Here is a 15789-nt window from a genome sequence, read left to right as displayed (position 1 = left end):
GCCTTTCTGTGGAGAACACTAATGTTAGAGCAGGAAGCTCTAAAGTTCAGAGTCTATTCATTTTCGTTGTGTTACCCTCGCTGCTGGATTTCATTCGATAGGGAGAGGAGCCCTCTACAGACTCCTCATGCAAATGAGCTCCTGCTGAGAGCTGCGCTGACATACTAATGCTTCACCTCACCAAGGGCACCCGCACACGCAGGTTGTTCTGAGCAGCCTTTTCCCTAGGGCGAGGGGAATGTTCCTTGCTGAGCACGGCTGCAGCATGCCTTGCAATTTAGCAAATGAAGGGAAGGGTTTTTTTCCCCTAAGTGTGTGATGCATTATGCATTTAATAAGTCCCACTGCATCATACTGGAAGCAAGGGGATGGGACAGAGCCACTGATGGAGTTTTGCTATCAGCATTAAACAGCTTCATTATCAATCAGCAAGTAACCGCAAAAGGAAAAAAATGGGGAAGCACGATGCCTGGTGATAGCACATGGAGCTTTTCACTGTGTGGCCACCAATGCTTCTAATTATGCTCAAGTCAGCAGTAATCCAACCTCACAGCACCAGACCCTCAGCCGGTGTAAATCAACATTACACCATTTATTTCAGTGGGGAGGGTTTGGGGCACTCTATTGGTCTAGGTTCTTATAGGGCTTCCATCACTATATAACGTGAACACATCGCCTATATTTGTGCATTTATTTTTACAACACCCCTGTGAGGCAGGGCAGAGCTATTATGCCCACTTTACAAATGTAAAATCAAGGCACAGAGAGACTAAGTGACTTGGCCAAGCTGTAAGAGACTGGATGTGGGACAGTACTACCTAATGGTCAGGGTGGGAGGTTGGCCTAGTGGCCAGAGCCCAGATCAAGAGCCAAATTACCAAGTCTAGGGAGCATAGCAGAGCCAGAAGCTAAGAATCAGAGCCAGACTTTCAGAAGGAAAGCAGACCAGATACATAGCTAGGAGCACAGAACAGTATTAAGTAGATAGCCCTGCTACAGGGTTTAAGAATGTTCCTGCTGGTATCTTCAGCCAATCGGGGGGCCAGGTTCATTAGCTGAGTCAGCTGGGCTCAGCTGTGCGTCCCTGACAAAAGGGAGTGTGCAGCAGAGTAGCGAGGTGAGTGTAGTTCTTGGGTGTTGCAGTGAGCACTCATCCTCCGGCTTCAAATGCTGCTCTGTCATACACCTGGCAGACTCCTCAGCTTTCAGTGGATTCTAAAGGTAGATGTTGAAATCCTTGCTCCTCCACAGGAGTTAAAAAAACTCATCCTTTAGAGTTTCAGTGGATTCTAAAGGTAGATGTCCCATTAGCAGGGTCGAAATTCCTTCTCACCCGCTTGCTGTGTCTTTTGGTTCCAAATGTTGTCAAAATCAGCTAAATCCCTCAGTAACTTGGTTTGCAGGAAAGCAAGGAGGCCATTGCAGATGGCTTCATGCTCCATAATGACGTAGCTATATAAAGGCATTGACTAAGGTCAGGGACTCAGTTAAAGAATCTCATCCATTGGGCTGGTTGAACATTTTTGGTTGAAAAGATTTTTCATTGGACAACAGGGTTTAGCTGAAAATGCAATTTTCAGTCTTTGCATGGTCATGTGACAGGAGTAAAGACTCAAAGAAAATCACTTTTTTTCTAACACTGAACAAGGAACTTTTTGCACTAAGGAATAAGTGTGATCGCTAAAGCCACTCTGTCATTCTGCATTTCATTGCAGAATTTCCTTAACCTGCTCCTGACTGGCTTCCGCCTATGGATTTAAAGAAACAGGTCCCATATCCCCTCACAATATAGGGGCTCAACAGTTTGGCGTCTCAAGCCTGCCATGTTGTAAGTTGCTGTGTAGGGAAGCAAACTGCATTTGCAGTTTGGCACATAACTATCAACTTTAGCTGTATAACTGAGGTTCATCTTCTTCACAATGTAGCTCTTGAAGGAACCGGTTTCCTTATTACTCTGATTTGTATAAGTCACATAGGCCCACTCCTTGATCTGCGTCTTAGCAAACCCCTGTACCTTCACTTGATGACCTAGGACACCCTCCAGGAAACCAGATTCTCTAGCTCCAAGTTGAATTCTGCTCTGTCCTGCTGTTCTCTGAGTCTTCCATCATCTTCCCTAAATACAAAGCCCCCTGGGAGTGCAGAGAGTATCTCAAAAATGACAGCAGGAAAACAATGCCCCTGTTTACCAAATGGGATTATTATTTGTACTGTCGTGGCTATGGGCCCGAACGTGCTAGGGGCTGTACAGACACACAGTAAGAGACAGTCTCTGCCTTGAAGAGCCTATGGTCCACATGGAAAAGACAGACAACGGGAAACAGAAGCACAGAGAGAGAAGTGACTTGCCTAAGGTCACCTAGCAGGTTAGCTGGTAAAAATAAGACCTAGCTCTTAGGGAGAGCTTTACAAAGGAGGTCAGTGTTGTTATATCCGTTTCACAGATGCGTATACTGAGGCACAGTCAGCTGACACAACTTGCCCATGGTCACACAACAGGCTAGTGACGGAGCCAGGAACAGAACCGAGGTCTCCTCAGTCCTAGTGTAAAGCTCTAGCCACTAGGTCTCTTTCTTTGTAACTAGGTATCTCATTTCCACTGTAAGGCTAATCCAGTCCCACATCAATGCTATTTCTCCTCTAGCACGGCCTTGGCCTAGCAGGCTGTCCGAGGGACCAAGAGGGCTGATGAAATGAGAGGTTGCTGAGATGGATGAACACAGCAGAGCAGATATTACAGAGGCTTCTTCTCCAAGCGGGTTACCAGAATGTGCAACAACCTACCATGGCAGAGGATTGGTACATGACTAATGGTGTCTCATTGCTTCCTTGTGCCCCCCCCCCCATCAGCCTGGCTGTACAATATGAGAATGAGACAACAGAGGGGTAAACTGCTTGGAGCAGGCACTGTCTTTTTGCTCCGTGTTTGCACAGCACCTAGCACAGCGGGGCCAGGGCTGGGCTGCTAGGCACTACCGCAATACAAATCATAACAATAAATGTCGCATACAGTGCACCCATTTAAGAAAAGAATGGACATGTGCTTAAACCGTCCATCAGTCTTAGTGGACGTCCTGTTACAACATCAGGCAAAGGGTCAGGATGACAAAGGCAAAGGGTCAGGATGGCAGCAGAGTTCGGTCACTAAAAGAGGTCTGCATATCTCCAAGTGGGCTGTATATTAGAATAAAGTATCAGCCATTAACAAAACCAGTGTACATACACTAGGCCAGTTCTGATCTGTAACCCTATCACCTTCAGTAGAGTTAGTCCTGATTTACATAAGTGAAAATGAAATCAGGCTGCTTGTATACTATCGGCTAGCAGTAATATGGAATAAACACAGTCGTTCTTGAAATGATTATAGCTTTCTGCACATTGCAAACATTAATTATTGGGACCTTAGCCATCAAGAGTCAAACAGAAACTGAGATTTAATGGATTACAGGGTAAACTGCTGTATATTGACAAGTGCCAGAAAAAGATGGAGGTAAACATTTGCAATTCATTGTGTGGAATTTTAGCCACATGGATCCCATTAAAATCAATGCAAGTCACTTGATCGCATTCCAGGGCAGTGCTTCGCGATTGCCATGGTATTGCGCTGAAGCAATGTACCATTCTGCACCATGCATATACTGCGCTGAAGCAATGTACGTACTATGCTACGTAGGCCCGTATTTATAGTGCAAGGCATATGCTGTACTACGGCAGGGCATTACGTATGCGTATTGTACAGTACATACTACACTATAGCAGTGCCGTGTATTTACCGGGCAATGCAGATACCTTGCTATAGCAAGTTCGTCATTTTTTCTAAACCGTCGTTTCTTTGTAATGAATTATGTCCAATAATATGCAAAAAAACCCCACCCCTACAACACTGAGCATTTTTGAAACAATTCTTGACCTCTGCACATGGCCTGGTCTTTTTAAGTCTGTGTGGCACTCTGTTCCAGAATCAAAGTGATGCTATTCCAGAATAATTACTTTGCCTCCATGGTCACTTTTATTCTGGGATAAAGAGTCCACATGGGGACTTATTCTGGACTAACTAGAGCGGAATAGTTATTGTAGAATAGCCCTTCCAGTCACTTTCTCCTGTGTAGAGAAGCTCAGATAGTCCACAGTCTAGCCTCACTGAAGTTAACAGCCCCAAGCTTTAATCCTACCCTGAAGTGAACGTTTCAGCCAGCAAGCAGAAAGGTTGCAGTGACTCAGTCTTGACTATGGTTACATACATGTTGGGGTGAAACATGGAGGCCGAGTGTTAAAAAGCAGCCTTGCCTAGCAAGAGATTGGTCTCTGGAAAATGGAGGGTGAGGGGCACTCATTGACAGCTCATTTAAACTAGGCTGTTTAAGAACATGAAGCTGACGCTGTTAACAAATCTTACCGAAGAATGTTACAACTTGACCTGGATGGAAAATGCCATTTAGTTTTTGCACAAAATGTAGAGAAAATGTCCATTCTCCCCCACATCCCCCAACCCATTTCCCATGAAAGCATTTCAATTGTTTTTAATGAAAAACCAACACCAAAAAGCAACAAACAGTCAAACCCATTTTTCCAAACCCAAAAATGGAAAATCTTCACTGAAATCCAAATCAAAACCAGAAATATTTTGCTGAAAAACGTTCAGGTTTTGGATTCGTTTTTCATCGAAACACCTGAAATGTTTAACCAAAATAAAAAATTTCCACCAAACCAATAAATGAATGAATAAATAAATGTGGTCAAAAAGCCATTTTTGGCAAAAAAAAAAAAAAAGAAAAAAAGAAAAAAAGAAAAAAAGAAAAAAAAATCGTTCCACAAAACATTTCCAGCTAGCTCTACTTAAAACTCTGGAAGCAAATATAGATTCTCAAAATGGTTTTTATTATGTGCCTCAATTAGCAGCAAATAATAATCTGTCTTCTTAAAGGGCTGAGAAATGACCTAATTTTCATGGTGTCCTGCTAAGCTTCAGAAGCCGTATGCAAGATACAATTATGAGCCACGGTGTGTGTGGACTGTAGTAACTCTATGAGAAATCTATTTTCCTGTTAATTATTTTGGTTCCTGTGAGGATACAGGTACTGTTTCTTTAAGTCTATTGCAGGAAGCTATTGCAGGCATGGGGAAGAATTTCTATAGTGCAGCAGAGAGACATGGAAGCTTTATGGATAATACTGGTTTCCTTATTCTCCTAGAGATCCTTGTTCATTTCTAGAATCCCTCTTTCTGGCATTTTTACCATTGTCCCATGAGGATCCCATTTCTTGATATTAGACTTGGCCTCCCCTTTTTTATGCACATCAAAGGAGACCAGAAGGTTCTAATAGAGGAGTGTGAAACAAGAAAGTTATTATAGTCACATCTCTATCCAATTACATTCATGGGCCGTTTTCATCTACAGAGCAAACTACCAGATTCTGAATGCCTTATGTAGTCAGTCTTTCCCATGCTCTGTGCTTTGACTGGCTTTTCCACATTTAGGCTCTCCCATAAATTGCTCTAAGCAGAGGAGATGGCAAGTGACTCAAACTGCAGAGGAATGAAGAGCTCAAAGCAGTACATTTCACAGCTGTCAGGAGGTGCATTAAGCTGTAAAATTCTGATACTGTTCCTCTCAAATACTATACAGTGCAATGGATAACGGAGTCAAACACTAGAGCTAAGCAAATATTGGGAGGAGGGCAGATGGGGAAGATGCAATGCATCCTTATTTGAATTCCAAATTACATGTGGCTTTCATGTATTCATGACCTTTTTATGTTCCCTTTCCATTAACATGTGTGCATTTGAGCTCAGCCAGTGAGAATGCTTGTGAACATCGAATGTGAAGCGTGGCTGCTCAAACACTCATTGAGAGCAAAACTGAGAGAGTGAATTCAATGAAAATTCCCCATTCACATAGTATTATTCGCTAAATGCGCTGTCAAATCAGGGGCTGGAAACAATGTTACATCGCTTACATAACTAACCAAAACACTGGTGAATAGTTTATTGAGAACCATCTGCAGACTGAGAATTATTTACTGAAGAAATTTGGGAGCATTTCATGATCCGTTCGCAGAAAATATGTACACAGAAATAAAGGCGACAAAATTATTTAGTGTCAGTCACACAGCTCTGTCAAATAAGTCGTGGCCTTTTAAAAGGGATGGATAATTTCAGGGTCAGCAATATTTATAGTAAATAGAGACAGTTGAAAAATAGGCTGGAAATATAGTGAGAATTTTTTCCTATTTCCTCATCAAAATTTCAGTGAAATATTTAATTGAAATTTCAACATTGTTCAGCCTGGTCTAATAGCTTGCTGTGTTATGATCTGGCTAATCGAATCGTATGCTTAATGTGTTTGCTACAGGCAGCTGTCAGGCTCCAATTCAAACAGGTATTTAAGCATGTGAGCAAGCCCACTGAAGTCATGCAATTGAAGCTGGGGATGCACTTAAGCACCTGGCTGAATTGGGGCCCCAAGGAAGGAATTTCCCCACATTCCCCTATACAATTGCACCAGTGACTAGATGCACTTGAATTGGGGTTTTTTCCACCTTTCTCCAAAGCATAACATATTGCCCACTCATTCTATTAGACTCAGTAATAACACCTAGCTCTTATATGGTGCTTTTCATCAGTGGATCTCAAAGCGCTTCATAATCTTTAATGTAGTTATCTTCCCAACACCCCAGGAAGGGCAAGAAATGTTATTATCCCAGTTTTACACATGGGGAAACAAAACACACAGAGGCTAAGTGACTTGCCTAAGGTTACCCAGGAAGTCTGTGCCAGAGCAGTGAACACAGGACTACCAACTCCTCGGCTAGTGTGTTAACCAGAGGACCATTCCTCCTCTCAGTGCACCATTCCACCAATGACCTGATCAGGATGGATTTGATTTAAATCAAATTGATTTAAATCATGATTTAAATCACTAGTCAGGAAGACTCAATTTAATCATGGTTTTCTACATAAAAGTGCATTATTGTTGGTTGTTATAACCTTAATACATATTCTTCACAACTCAGAGATAGATGTAGGTTTCATTTTTAGAAGGTACACACTATCCATTTTTAAAGTGATTTATTTTGAAAACTTTTCAGATTAGTTTTACAGCTATATCAGAAAATGAAGGATTGTTTGGTTATTTTATTTACCAAAGGTAATTGAAGCAGATATTTATGAAGTCATTGGGAGGTGAACTATCTCCAATTCAACAGGCTAATCATTAATATTTGGAGGATTTTCTTGCCATGCTGTATTAGGAGGAGAACATCACCAGACAGACATTTAAATTGTTTTATTTAACTAAAACAACAACAACATTACGTATTCTGGATTTTTTTCTTCAGCAGCAAACATATAATATTTTAACAAAACTAGCATATGAATTTTTGAATTTAGTTAAACATTCAAGTTTGTTTTTGTTAAAATTGTTTTTAACTAAAATAGTCAAATGAAATATATATTTTTTAAAAACAAAAATTAAATTGACGACGTCAGCCAAGTCAACATGAGAAACTTAAACTATTGGCTTCTGCAACTAACTCAGTCATCTTCACCTTCATTTTCCTGTTTGTTCATAATCTGGAAAAGGAAAACAAGCTTTCCTGCTTTTTCAGGTCCCAAACAATTTCTCAATTTGGAATGAATTAGTCTAAAGGAAGAAAATGTTCTTTCTACACGGCGGAAGAAGCTACTGTTGTTAAAAGTGAGTTTATCACTTCAATAGTCTTTGAATCCAAGTGCTTAAGTAACTTCCACCAGTTCACTGGTGTGACTTTCTTTAAAACATCATCAGCAAACATATATTTCTTGAACAGTTTACCCTTAGCTCTAAAGTTTATTATAGTTGGCATTATGAAGGGATGATTGCTGGATGTCCATGTCATAGCCAACTCCTCTTCTTCAACAGTTAAGGTTTGACCCTGGTACCAAGTACTGAGAATATTTGCAAGAAAATGAGCTGGAGATGGTGCTTGTAGTTTAACTCTGTCATTGCATATTCCTCTTTTTACGATCTCACTCAGTCCCTTCTATATTTCAGCAGCGTCAGCAATAAAACAGCTATTTCCCTGCATTTTGTTCAAGGCTACAGAAATAGGCTTCAGGGTACTCAGTATGTGTTCAACATTTCTCTTAAGTCCAATGTTGAGAACTTTGGCTGTGACAGGGCCATCTATTTGTTCAGGATTTTGTTCACAAACTGTCATCAGATTAGGCGAGTTCTTGATATAGAGCTCAAACAGTCCACTACTGAGTTCCATCGCACGTCTTGTGGGAGAGTTAGCTTGGTTCCTCCCACTTTTTTCAGAGCAGCTGCTGCAAAGTGGTTGTTATGGAAGTATTTTGCAATTTCAACAACATTAGCCTTTATTTATGGAACACTGAAGTCTTTGGCTAGGAGGTGCATCAAATGAGCACTGCAACCGTATGTTATTAGCTTGGGACTCTTGTCACTTTCTTTCTAAATAATTTCTTCTCATCTTGGATATATTTGCAGCATTGTCTGTGACCAAGCTGCATACTAGACATTTGAAATCTTTTTCAGTTGATTATAGCTTTTACTGCTACTTCTTGTAAGTATTCTGCTGTGTGTGCATTTCCTGGTGTATCAATTGTTTCTGTAAGGAAGACATTCCCTTCTTCTCTTGTCACACAAGCACATACAACAGGATCATTGTGAACATTGCTCCACCCATCAAGACTCAGGTTAACAATTTCACCCTGTAGACCTTTTGCACACTGTTCAATTTCTCTTTCATACACTTTATCCAGAAATTTGCCTGTGACATCTGCTCTGTTGGGTGGACTGTATCCTGGTCTTAATGACTGAACCATGTTAATTTAATATGGGTTCTCAATCATACAGAAAGGAGAGTTTGTTGCATAAACCAACCGGGCAATTTTTTCATCAATTACCTCTTTTTGTAATCTGCTGGTTCTTATCACAAACTTATCTATGGTTGTTTCTGGATGATGGAGATTTTTTTTTTCTTTTTGCTACAGGTGATATACTGTGGCTATGTGACATAGATGATGTGACTGAAACACTATCATTGGCAGAAAACTCTGAAACTATAGAAAATGATGGTGATCTTGAAGCTGGATAGTCTTCAGAATCCTGTATGTTGAGTATGGATTCCCCTAAACAAAATATGTCAATGCAGTTATTTAATTATATTACCATACTGCTCATTTAGTATTACTCACTGCATTCACTGACACTCAGTACTACTTTAAAGGTGAAATTGTAAAACAAAATATGTCAATGCAGTTATTTAATTATATTACCATACTGCTCATTTAGTATTACTCACTGCATTCACTGACACTCAGTACTACTTTAAAGGTGAAATTGTACAAGGAAGATCTGCCTATTTCCGCGATTTATTTTTTTTCACGACTGCATCTAAAATTGATAGTACCATAGAGCAACAACTATATTTTTTGCTCAAACATGAGAATTCAAGAATAGTCCAGAAGGAGGACAGGCAGTCCTTAAGAAAGAAGTATGAAATAAAAAAGTTTACCAACCTGAAGAGCCTGCATGTTCAGACCTGTTCCTTTCACCATCTTCAACGCAGCTTCCTCTTGAGAAGAAACACGTCTCAAGATGTTGTTTCATTCGGGCAACCAGGCCTCGCATTTCTTTGTTGCACTGTTTGCATTTTGCAGCCGTGCCTGTCTTACCCACAGGTAGAGGAACTTCATTAAAATATTCCCAAACTGGGTCTCTTTTTTGGCCTGCTGCCATTATAGGTTTTTCCTTCTAGTGAGAGAATGGTATGGTAGAACTCAAATCAATGAAGGCTACACTCAGAAAGACCTCAAGACTTCTGGAATATGCTGCTCAAACAGTTTCATTTTTGTTTCTACTGCCTGTCCCTCCCTTCTCAAATTTATCTTCAAACTTCTTCTCCTTGTCCAGATCTATTCTGCCTCCAACAATCTTCTATCCATTGAACTTTTTGAAACTCTGCACTTTTAGAGAGAGATAAGGGATTGACTCTGTGTACACACATTTGCAGAGGGACAATAGAGTTGAGGTCTGTTATTTCTCATCTCTATATATTATTTATTTATTTTAAACCATTTTTGCTGTTAACAAGCATGTTATCTCCGGAGACACAAATCCAGTTTGAGAACTGCAAAACTAAGCATCTCTGATGGTATCTTCTAGATTGAGCACTGAATCTCATTTGGTAGATAGAAAGATTAACCTAAACAATCTATACAGTAGCCCCTGGAACCCCATAAATTTGGGGCCCTAATCCATGAACTATTGGAACTCATTTACAAAACTTTTCTTAACCATTACATGAATATACTGTCTTATACTATAGAATTAGAATTTATAATCCCTATTCCATGATGCGATATCTTTGAGCTATAATGCATCTTAATTAAAACTATCTTTAGATAGTTTTTTTCCTCAAAAATCCAATTTAAATAAAAAAATAGGATTTTTTTGATTTGTTAAAAAAATAATACATTTTTATCCACCCTGGACCTGATCCACTGTAGTAAAAACTTACGCTTCTGTAGTTCGCATCCGTAGTTTCACTGTAAGCACTCACAGACAATTGCATAATTATAGCTGTGCACAATGGAACCTAAAAAAATGCCGTGGTGCGGTTTACCACTTTTGCCTGGTGTCATCACAGAAGATCTCAGTGGTTGCCCTGGAGGAGACACCCTTGTGAAGTTAATTGGATGTTGGTAGGCAGGCTTGAATTTTTCCTGCTGCTTTGGGGCAAAAACGTATGCATTTTATGTGGGGGAAGTGCGGGAACGTGGCATGAAAAGACCTGCTCAAATTCCACTGCATAGTCCAAAGAAAGGTGCAGGGGAGGTTTTGTCTGTACTCTTGAAGCCCTTAACTTCCATGACAGCTTGGCTTTAATGGCCATCCCACTGAAATACTGATTAATTTTTAAATATTTTGTCAAGAAACATCTGTTTATTTCACATTTGGCCAAATACTCTTCCACTTCTTTGGCCGGCAATAGCTGGCAAGATAACAATTGAGGGCATTTGACTCAGTGGAGGTTTGTCGAGCATATTATTATGGCATAATGCATGCACCTCTTTTCTCCTGGGGTTTGTGTCAGGTAAGGCTTTGCCTTCCAGCAGCGTGTCCTTGTGCTGCAAAGTGACAGGATTCTGTTCCACTGTTCTGAAAAAGTCAGATGTGACAGCAAAGTCAGCAAATGGAGCATTCAGGCCAGTAAATGGGATTCAGCGGCTGAAGGGATGACATGCGTTAGCCACAATATGAATGTTTAAAATAAAGAGGAGTCTGAAGGGTCATCTCATCTTGCTCGTCCCTTCTGGGATACGTCTAAAAATCCTACTTTAGGATCTCTTCTACCAACCAACCCGAGATGTACGATCTGATTTATGAAAGCTGCTTCAACCAGCACAACACGAAGTGGGGAGGGGGATCCTTTCCATTCCCCCTAGGTCATGTGTGCATTTGTACTTCGCTAGAAGTGGTTGCTCAGAATCTGCCTGTTTGCAGAGAGGTCTGTGCTAATTAATACTATTACTACTGAGGTCTTTATAACATTTTTCATCAGGAGATCTCAAAACGCTTTACAAAAGAGGTCAGTATCATTGTCCCCATTATACAGATGAGGAAACTGAGGCACAGAGGAATGATGCAACTTGTCAAAAGTTACCGGGAATAGAAGCCTGGTCTGCCGAGTCCCAGTCCGGCATGCTATCCATTAGCCAACACCACCTCCCTTTGTTGGTAGTACACTAGTTCAAACACGTATGCCCCTGTCCATCCCATCCCAAGAGGGATAAATACCAGAGAGGGAGAGGAATTATTTAAACTCAATACCAATGTGGACACAAGAACAAATGGATATAAACTGGCCACTAGGAAATTTAGATTAGAAATTAGACGAAGGTTTCTAACCATCAGAGGAGTGAAGTTTTGGAATAGCCTTCCGAGGGAAGTAGTGGGGGCAAAAGATCTATCTTGCTTTAAGATTAAACTTGATAAGTTTATGGAGGAGATGGTATGATGGGATAACATGGTTTTGGTAATTAAATATTCATGGTAAATAGGCCCAATGGCCTGTGATGGGTTTTTAGATGGGGTAAGATCCAAGTTACCCGGGAAAGAATTTTCTGTAGTATCTGGCTGATGAATCTTGCCCATATGCTCAGGGTTTAGCTGATCGCCATATTTGGGGTCGGGAAGGAATTTTCCTCCAGGGCAGATTGAAAGGCCCTGGAGGTTTTTCGCCTTCCTCTGTAGCATGGGGCACGGGTCACTTGCTGGAGGATTCTCTGCTCCTTGAGGTCTTCAAACTACAATTTGAGGACTTCAATAGCACAGATATAGGTGTGAGGTCTTTTTTAGGAGTGGTGGGTGAAATTCTGTGGCCTGCATTATGCAGGAGGTCAGACTAGATGATCATGATGGTCCCTTCTGACCTAAATATCTATGAATCTATGAATCTATCTATGAATCCCTCTCCAAAGATAGCCACTGCTGGCGGAGCGCGTTTGTTGGCTTGCAATGACTTACAATGCACTTTCTTAACAGTGGCTCTTAATTTAGGCACCACGCAATTTGAGCCTGATGAATCCTGTAGCTTCTGCTTTAATGGGAAGTAGTTAAAGTGGGGATTGGGACCCATGATACTTTATTAATTACGGTACTAGAGGTACGGTAACTGCAGGGTATTACGAAGGTGTCCGTGGGATATTACTACAAGGGAAATCAGAAGTGCTTCAGAACTGATATACCTGCTACTGCCCATGTGGTTGTCATGGGCAAATCTGCAGGGTTAGGAATCCGCCCTTCCCATATTGGAACGGGCGGGTTTCTGCGCCCGTCACAGCCACCTCCAATGCCAGTGCTCAGGAGACGCAAGAGCCAGAATGACTGAAATAAACTGTGCTGGTGGAACTCACCTGGGGCTTGCCCAGGGATTGAAGTGAGAGAGAGACAGGCGGGGGCCCTCTTGCTAAGCCCTGATCTGCACTAATCCTCTTGCGTGGACACATCACCAATGTGACCAATTTGACATGTGACCAGTGGAGAAGAGCAACGTGCGAGGAGATTGTTTGCGTGAAGATTGTTCCTTCTCCCCTCTCAGTGCACCAACCCAATGGGAATCAGAAATAAAAACTGGTCAGGCTAGAAAATGCAGGGATTACATGTAACCCATCCCAGGCTTAATTTAGCACCATCCAGGAAGGAGCTTTAAGGGGCTGCCAATGGGATCAATGTAATGACTGGGCACCACTCATGGCCTCTGTTGTCATCTGGCTGCAGCCCTGTTTCAGGTTACATTCTTAAATGACTGGTGCCAAACTTCATCCTGGCCTTAGTCAGGACTCCAGGTTAGCACCTGCACTTGTGAGAGTTTGAATAATTCCAAGCCCTACTTGGATCAGTTAAACTCTAGGGGCCCAGTTCATCATTACCAGCACTGTGTGGCCTCTGCAGGAGCCCTGCTGCATGGGGTGATCCAGGGTTGAGCAGGGGCATGCCCGAGGAAAGCGGTGGGGACATGTCAGAGGAATGGGGATGTGCTGGGGCATTCTTACTGCTCCGCAGAAATTCTGCCCCTCTGTGTTGGTCCATAAAGCTCCCTAGCCAGCATTCAGCGGCCCTGGAATAGTTATTCCAGGTTTTGGCTGGATATGGGCCCATGTCGCCAGGTTCCTATCTAGAACCCACATTTCACCAAATTCAAGCTACCACTCTGGTCCCATCCAGATTCCAGCTTCGGCCCAACATGCCTGAGCCATGGGGTTTGGATCAGAGTCCAACCTTTTCCAGAGTTAAAGGGAATTTGGATCCAAAGCTGCAATTTTCCTCCTGGACTTCACAGGAGTCACTAGTATCACTCTGTAAGAGAGGACAAAATCTATCCTGTGACATTAAAGGGACACCAGTAACTTGAAATCCAGCCATTTTTAAAAAAAAGATGTACAAGTTGTTCTAGGTCTTGCCCCCAAATTCCCTGCTAACGTTTGTGGGTTTAGAATCACATTCCCCCTCTTGGGGTGCGAAACACACACATACAGTACACACCAGGGGAAACTGACTATGCAGAAAGTGCTGTCAAGTTGAAAATCGGGCACTGGATCAGTACTGAACTAGCTCCCCACTGTGTTGCTAGAGAAACCACTCACTGAGCGATCTCTTAAATGGAAACCCTCAGTGCTTGTGATGAGTAAAGCTCCTATTGCCCTTTTCACAGGGGTAGAGATGTTAACCCTGGTGTCCCGATTTAAATCCAACTCAAATATTCTGCCCATCTAACTTCCCACTGCCGTTTCAGTCTTCTTCCTGTAACCATTGTGTAAGGTTGCTGTGTGCTGTTAAACAGACACTATATTCCTCCCCAGAGCTGGCTAAATTAATGGAGTGGGGAGAATTTCAGAAATGGGGAGAAACACAGTTTACGTAGCCCAGTGAGATCTGTAGGGATAAAAAGGTGCCTTCCAAATGTGAGATATTTATTATTACTATTGGCTGGCGTTCCTTGTGGCCTTATACAGATGACTATAATGTACCAGGATCAAAGCCCCTCTACAGGGAAAATATACCAGGGAAATAAATGCCCAATAATTGTCTGACAGCTCCACAGGGAAGATAAATAAAACACGTTTGTATGTTTCCTGAAATGCAATATGTGGCTATAGGGTTGTCCTGATTTTCTTGATCCACTCCCACAAGAATGTTTGCATCAAGCCATGCATTCAGCCTGATCCTGAGCTGTCAGGTGTTATCTCTGTGTTTGATCATATTCTGCATGGGGACTTAATAAGCACTGCTCTCTCCCTTTAGCAATTTTATGACACAAGATTGAAATACATAATTGCCTCAGAGTAAAATTCTAAATAATAATAAGACAACTAGGTACCCAAGCTGACTGCATAATGTGTCTCCCTGCATGCCTTTTTATTCTCAGCTCAAACACAAACCAAGAAAGCATCTACACTAAACAATGTGTGACCTGGGACAGAAATCCTGCCAAAGATGAAAAAAAAAAAAAACCCTCCCAAACCCTACATTTGATTGAAGTGAAGAAGAAAGGCAATTTTCGTCCTGGTTAGGTGTGAAATTTCCAATGTGTAAAGTTTAGAAAGAGTAAACTTCAAAAAGACAGAGCCACAGCCGTGCTGTTGAAACCAACTCACAGGAAAAAGCCAAATTGTCCCTGTATTAAAGATTCTACCATGGCTTTGATTTGAGAAAAAGAGTCTCACTCTTCCCTCTTCCTTGGCAAGTAATTCCACGGATCAAAGACCCATTTCACATATGTTCCACTATTAATGAGGTGCTTGGAGTATAATTACTCATACCTTTTTCTTCTCTTAACAGCTGAGAGGAAGCGTTCTCTAGGCAAAGACTATCATCCCCTTTGTCTGAAGTGTTACCAGTGCAAACGGCAGCTCAGCCCCGGCCAGCACGCAGAGGTAGGAAACGAACTGTCTCTTATCTGCCTGCCTCAATGAGTTACTGCATGACCACAATAATCCGTCTCCTGATCCCATTTCAAAGGGCTGGTTCGCACTGGGATGCAATGAAGGCTGCATGCAATCTGCTTAGAAGTTTTTTCAGTGTGATAGCTGGGGAGATAAAGGCTGGTAGAAAGTGGACATGCACTGAGAACAGCAGACAGATTAGAACTATTACAGCACCAGGGTAGCACCACCATTTACTAAAAATATCCAGCTTGCCACAGCGATAAAGACAAACTATCGTGTGTCTGTCACACGCCGGTGTGGGGAGGTGGACGGGGGTGAGTGTGTTGAGACAGGTTG

At 41.8% G+C, this 15789-nt stretch overlaps 1 protein-coding gene across 1 annotated transcript in view; it reads left to right on the top strand.

Moving 5' to 3' along the window:
- LOC140912147 (cysteine-rich protein 1-like) overlaps nt 1-15789 on the top strand; it is a 54269-nt gene that overhangs the window by 14444 nt on the left and 24036 nt on the right. The window contains exon 2 of the mRNA XM_073346315.1: nt 15347-15441. Coding sequence (XP_073202416.1) covers nt 15347-15441 — 95 coding nt within the window. The remainder of the gene's footprint in view (nt 1-15346; nt 15442-15789) is intronic.

This window comes from Lepidochelys kempii, chromosome 5, assembly GCF_965140265.1.
Source record: "Lepidochelys kempii isolate rLepKem1 chromosome 5, rLepKem1.hap2, whole genome shotgun sequence".
NCBI lineage: Eukaryota > Metazoa > Chordata > Testudines > Cheloniidae > Lepidochelys > Lepidochelys kempii.
The sequence above is the reverse complement of the archived record's forward strand: the minus strand, read 5'-3'. Positions and strand labels throughout refer to the sequence as shown.